The sequence below is a fragment of the Thamnophis elegans genome, chromosome 9, assembly GCF_009769535.1.
Source record: "Thamnophis elegans isolate rThaEle1 chromosome 9, rThaEle1.pri, whole genome shotgun sequence".
In the NCBI taxonomy this organism is placed as follows: Eukaryota; Metazoa; Chordata; class Lepidosauria; order Squamata; family Colubridae; genus Thamnophis; species Thamnophis elegans.
In genome coordinates, this window is record NC_045549.1 from 45,510,505 (window position 1) to 45,516,504 (window position 6,000).

The window sequence follows — 6,000 nt, forward strand, 5'->3', positions numbered from 1 at the left end:
CATTCCACTTTTCCATATTTTGATAGCTGTTGAGTGAAGCAGAATGTAAGCTATTTGGGTGATGCCAACTATTAGAATCAAGGAAGTATATCAAGCAGGATACTTCACATTTCATACTTCAACTTGATCTGAACATGAACTGTAGGAACTTTAAAGATGGATTAACTTCACAAATAATATTTTAGGATTTTGAATTCAAGTGAGTTTTTTAGTCCAATCCATGAGAATCAGTTGTTAATTTTTTCTAAAATTGGGGTACCTCTCCCCTTGGCATTTAGAGGGACGTGGCAGACTGTGGTTAGAGTGGAGAAGAGGCAGCAAGCAGACTAGTAAAAGGCATTTAGTAATGCCAGCCTAGAAGCAATGAGGATGAAGTATAGGCTGAGCGCTGTCCCCAATTATTCAGCCAAGTAAGAGGAAGGGGAATCCTTTTCTGCCATTTTTGAACATACGTCCTGCCTAACATACTTACAATTGATTGTTCAAATGTAGTTAACACTCCTTTATATATTTATAAAATCCCACAGCTTTTGAACGTGGTGACAATATTTACTTTACTACACCACCTACTGCAAATACTGTCACAGTGTTGTGAAAATGCTATAAAATGTATTGTGTTAATAACTAATAGAGATTTAGAATATTGTTGTAATATTATTCTAAATATATGTACACACACACACACCATTCTCTAATTCTGAATAAACAGTTTCCCTCACACATATATTAATTGTTTTATAAGTTATTTTGAACATCACATCTCTTTCATTTTGTCCAATATGTTCTACTGCCACCTTGCGTTGTATCAATGAATTGCCTAAGAATATAGTATTAAATTACATAAGACAAGTAAATACTTTCTTGTCTTAAAATAGCAATAGCATCTTTATTTATAAAGCACAAAGCTTCTGTTTTAAATGAAGACTTTAGTGTAAACCTTTTGCCAAATTATCCATTTTCTTTATATAGGAATCTCATACGTAGTTGCATTGTAGCTGTATGAGCATTAAATTCTGCAATAAATTTACTGTTTTTCTATAATGGATAAATTGCATTTTTTTTCATGCCACTGTTTTCTTAATGATCAGTTGTGACTGCCTTTGCATGCTAACTTTCCATGCATATTTCTTTGTCTTCTGCTTTTAGGGTTACAAAAACATACAGAAATATACCACTTTCAAATCCTGTATGAAGAAGGAACTCAATAGCAGACAATGGTATGTTTTTGTGTTCTTGGGCAGTATTTCTAAGATTGCTGACAGGAAGAATTCAACTTGCTTTTCAATTGGCAAGTGGAATTAACTTTATTAATTAGGGACAACCACTTTAGTATTATAAACTTAGTCAAACTATAAACCTAATCCTTTGTGTAAAACATTGAGCCAACTGTGAAAAAAGTATTTGTATCACATTTTACATACAGTATTCTAAACATGCAAAATGTTGTGCCACCAACATAATTCTGAGTTGAGTGAGATTGAAAACAAAACACATCGTTAGAGACTGCCAAATGCCCTTCATACTACACAACACAATGGCCACAGCCAAATCACACAGTCTGTGTGTTTTGATATGAGATCTCACAAAATTCCTATTCCTAACTGAAGAATGCTTGAACCATTTGCATGGCCAGCTTTTTATAAGGATGGTGCATTATGGATACCTGCGGTGGTCAGGGAATAGACCTAAACAATATTCCTTCCTTCTGTAATTCACTTATAAGACTATAGCTTATTTATTTTCAAACATTTTAAATATGTAGTTTTATATATTTCATCATGCAAAACTGTGACAGTGCTGTTTCCTGAAAATGCATCTAATTGCTAAAATAGACCAAACAATTGAGGCAAGAAGTTAAAGTATTTGCTTCAAAGGATAAAACAGACTTTTTTATATTTCTTGAGTGGTAGAAAATAGACATCTAGTAAGGCCTTGCAAAGAATGAATAATTATTAAATTGGTTGTGAAGGATTATATTGAGGGAAAAAATCAAAAGATTTTTAAAAATCATAGTAATTAGAACATAATTTAACTGAGCTGGTTGGAGATAATGACTTTTATTTTTGTTTTGATTTTTCACTACGATGGTAATTTTAATGAATTATTTAGAATAATAGTCCCCAACCTTTGTGGCTTGGCAGCCCAGCTGGAGGAAGGGGGCAGAGGGAATTGGACCATATGAGCGTCAGGCGGCTGACACACACAGCTTGACTCGCACGAGCATTGGGCCGGCCTACACGGGCATACACGTGCAGCTCAACTTGAGCAAGTTGAACTGCGCACGTGCTGGCCTGCTCTTCGCATAAGTTGAGCTGTGCACATGTGTGCACCAGCTCAACGCTCACACACCCCGCTTGCAAATAAGTCATGGCCCGGTAGTGGACCTCAGCAGCTGGGGACATCTGATTTATAAATCTTATTTTTTCATCCTATTTGCATATACAGTAACTGTTATGTAGTGTCACTATTAATTATGTTTTGATTCCCTAATAGAAAGACTCCGCATATGGGTTGAAGAACTACGGTGTTTGCGTGATGACTGTAATATGGAAGCACTTTGTAAACTTTGGAAGCACTTTCTGAACTGAAATATGCTAAAATGAATGCGAAGTCTCTACTTTTGATCAACATTAAAGTTTGCTGCTTTTTCTTTTGTAAACTGACCACAGAAATCAGGAATAGACCGTTAGACCAAACATTTTTCAGAGGAAACAATATCTCAAAATTCTGGACTTTAATTCTTAAAGCACTCTACCTGTATGATTCAAAATACGACTCATCTGCTTTTCCTGGAAAGGATTCATGTGTATATTTTTTAATCTGTAATGTACTTTTTAACTGGTCATCTGCAGATTCTTACTCATTTTCACTTTCTTCCACCAGACTAGAATGATGATTTAATGTTTTTCCTCAGTATTATATTTCGGTCATGTTAAGCCTATGCTAGTAGAGAAAATGGAAATGTAAGTCCTTAAATCAAAAACAAAAATATGTGCTGTTACATGTGAAAATGTTTTAAAGGTTTTTCAGCACAGAAAGGGTAGAGCAATCTAATAACTTGTTATGCATAACGCATGTCAGGGATAAACACTTCACAAATAGCATGAGTTGAGCATTCATCAGTACATTTACCTGGGAGTATTTTTTAGCAAGGTAAGACTGTTCCATTTAAATGGTCAGGAAGTCTATAAAAATATAGATGTATTTAGAAATGTATTTTTAAAAATCAAGCGATAGTTTATTTTCTCATGCCATTCCATTTTTGTAGTTTTGTTTCTTAAGCTGATTAATGTGCCTATAATAATTACAATTAAATAGGAGAAAATATTTCTAGAGTTATCACAGGAACACATATTCAAAGTATAAAATGAAGTTCATTTTTAAACAAAATCTAATTGTGTGGATAAAAATTGTAAAGCTATCATTATGAATTATTAAGATTTATAGTATAGAAAAGCTAAGATTTTTTTAAAGAAAAATCTATAGACTATTTAAATTTGATTTTTTAAAATTCAATTCTGATATTTTTCATTATTGGCATTCAGATTAAATCAAATTAAGTACTTATCAATTTATTTGATCTCAAGATGGTAGTTTTACTCCAGCACTTTACTATATCATTGTAGATTGATCAAAGCATATTGATTTTAAATGTTATAATGATGCATAATAATACAAAATAAATGTATATTTATTTATTTATTGTATGCTGCTCATGAAACAGCTTGGATACTAACAAACTGAGCAAAATTCTGTTGACAAGATGGATCTCTTGCCCTAGCTTCTCCCAACTGCTGCTCCCTTCTGAAACCATAGGTTGTGATAGTATGAGGAATCACCATAGATCTCCTTATCAAAAGCAAAAATCACTGTTTAGATTGCAAACTATTCTTTTTTGTGCTTTCTTTAGATAATCTGCTAAAATACTTTAGAGTCGGTAAATGAAGAGAATTCAGGTCACTGACATAAAACATACATTGGCTTTTTAAAGTTCTGCTATTTATCTGGTTTTCATAACTGTAAAAGAAATGCAATACCTGTAGAAATATCTAGCCATATTCAGCCTCAAAACTTAGTAAAGTTTTTTTTACCTACAAGATTTATCTCATATCATTATATAAGCAAAAGGATTATAACTATAGCTTCCATTAATACAGGGGTGTTAAACTCGGCCTGCAGGCCAAATGTGTCACATGATGACCACTCCAACCCGTTTAGTGAAGGGGGGCGAAGCTGCGATACATCACGTGACAACATGTCAAAAATTTGACACTTCTGCATTAATGCATAACATTAGCTCACTTAGATTGCAGCTCTATATGAGAGTGAGCTTGGTAATGAGAGCTGGGAGGCACTGTTCATCCATAGCCTCTGTGTCTCGCAAATAAGCCCTGAAGCTGGAAGGATAATATTCCTTCCTCGTTTCTGCTTTTTCACAGTAATTTAGTAGGGCTCTAGCTATATCAAACACTAAAATATCAAAGTTTCCAAAAATAGCAAAATAACAATGATAAATCAGGTGCATAAATTATTGAAAACTGCAAGAATATAATTTTTGTTCTTTAAAATAATCAAGAGCTACAATTTTCTTATAGCTCCTGAATACATAAATGCAATACAGTTTTTCATTTGTGATCCAAAGATTTGTTCAGATGATTACCAGTTACCTGGCAGAGCAATCCACATTTCCACTATTGTAATACTGGTTTCTATTAAATGAATAGATGTACTAATAAGCAGGGATGAACCACATTGCTTCTTTCTGTACTGCCAGTTTTTGAAGGATACTTTAAATCTACTATGAACCAATCTAACAGAGTAGCACTGGATTTCTACATTAGCTGATAGCCAGAAGTCAGAGATTACTTATGTTCTTATGCATCTAATTAGTTCATTAAAATAAAAACCATAATCATGGAATGAGGTTTATATTGGACTTGATCTAAACATTTTGCTACATGAAGAGGAAATGCTTCTCTGTCTTCTCCGTCTTAAAAATGTGTAAGATATGGGAGAATACAGTTTTTAGACTGCAGAGAGCAGTATGGAGAATGATAAATTAATGATAACTTTTTTTCACCAAACAAGGATATTACCTTCTATTAAGAAGCTCTTATAGGTTAATTAGAATCAATTAAATTAGATGATACATAACTAAGTTTATGGTGTCATACTGAATTAACAAAAAGATTTCTTAAAATGCATAAACTAAAAACAGAAAAGCCTTAAAGTAGCAAATTTTAGGCAGAACATAGAAGATGGTTTAGGATAAACTGGATACTTGTCCATATTTCAAATAGAGGGGAGATATTGTTTTGCTTTTAGAAATAAGACCACTATGAATAAAAACAAGAAAAATGTATTTGAATTTTTCTTCAAAATATGTACTTTTACATGGCTGTTATTAAAAGTGAAAAAAGTGCAAAATTAATTCAGACATTATTTTCATTATAATCAGTCCTGTCTATTATTTTATGTAAGAATATAATAAGCTTACTGTATGCTTGATTACTTAGACAAAACATACAATAACGTATATAAGCCTGATGTATGAAAGATTCTGATTGTTAAATTTGAATACAGTAATATATGATGTATATAAAGTATGAAAAATAGTGGCCAATTCAACACTGAGTGGTTAATAATAGAAATGAAGTATCCCCTTGCTTATTTACTATAAACATGAGAAATGGTTGCACTGATGTTAGAAATTGTTGGTTAAGGAAGTGTTTTAATGCCAATGACATGTATTTTCAGAGTAATACAAGTCTAGATGTGAAAATGAAAATAATAAAGGTAGTTTCATTTGGCATAGAGAATAAATAAAAATTGAAATAAATGGCAAAAATTAGAACAAATATATAAATTTGTGCACCTTTGCAGTATGTTTAAGAAACATGGGGAAATGGATGGAAACTTTTTATAACAAGTCAATTCTCATATAAAGATAGTAGATAATTTCTGATCTAGTACAAGTTATGTTTATTGAAAAAAATTAAA

At 32.4% G+C, this 6,000-nt stretch overlaps 1 protein-coding gene across 1 annotated transcript in view; it reads left to right on the plus strand.

The window, feature by feature from the left end:
- Window positions 1-5,267, plus strand: part of MICU3 (mitochondrial calcium uptake family member 3) — a 68,659-nt gene extending 63,392 nt beyond the window's left edge. Inside the window, 2 exon segments of the mRNA XM_032224244.1 lie at window positions 1,147-1,217; window positions 2,494-5,267. Coding sequence (XP_032080135.1) covers window positions 1,147-1,217; window position 2,494 — 72 coding nt within the window. The 3' untranslated portion in view covers window positions 2,495-5,267.
- The last annotated feature ends 733 nt before the right edge of the window (window positions 5,268-6,000 follow it).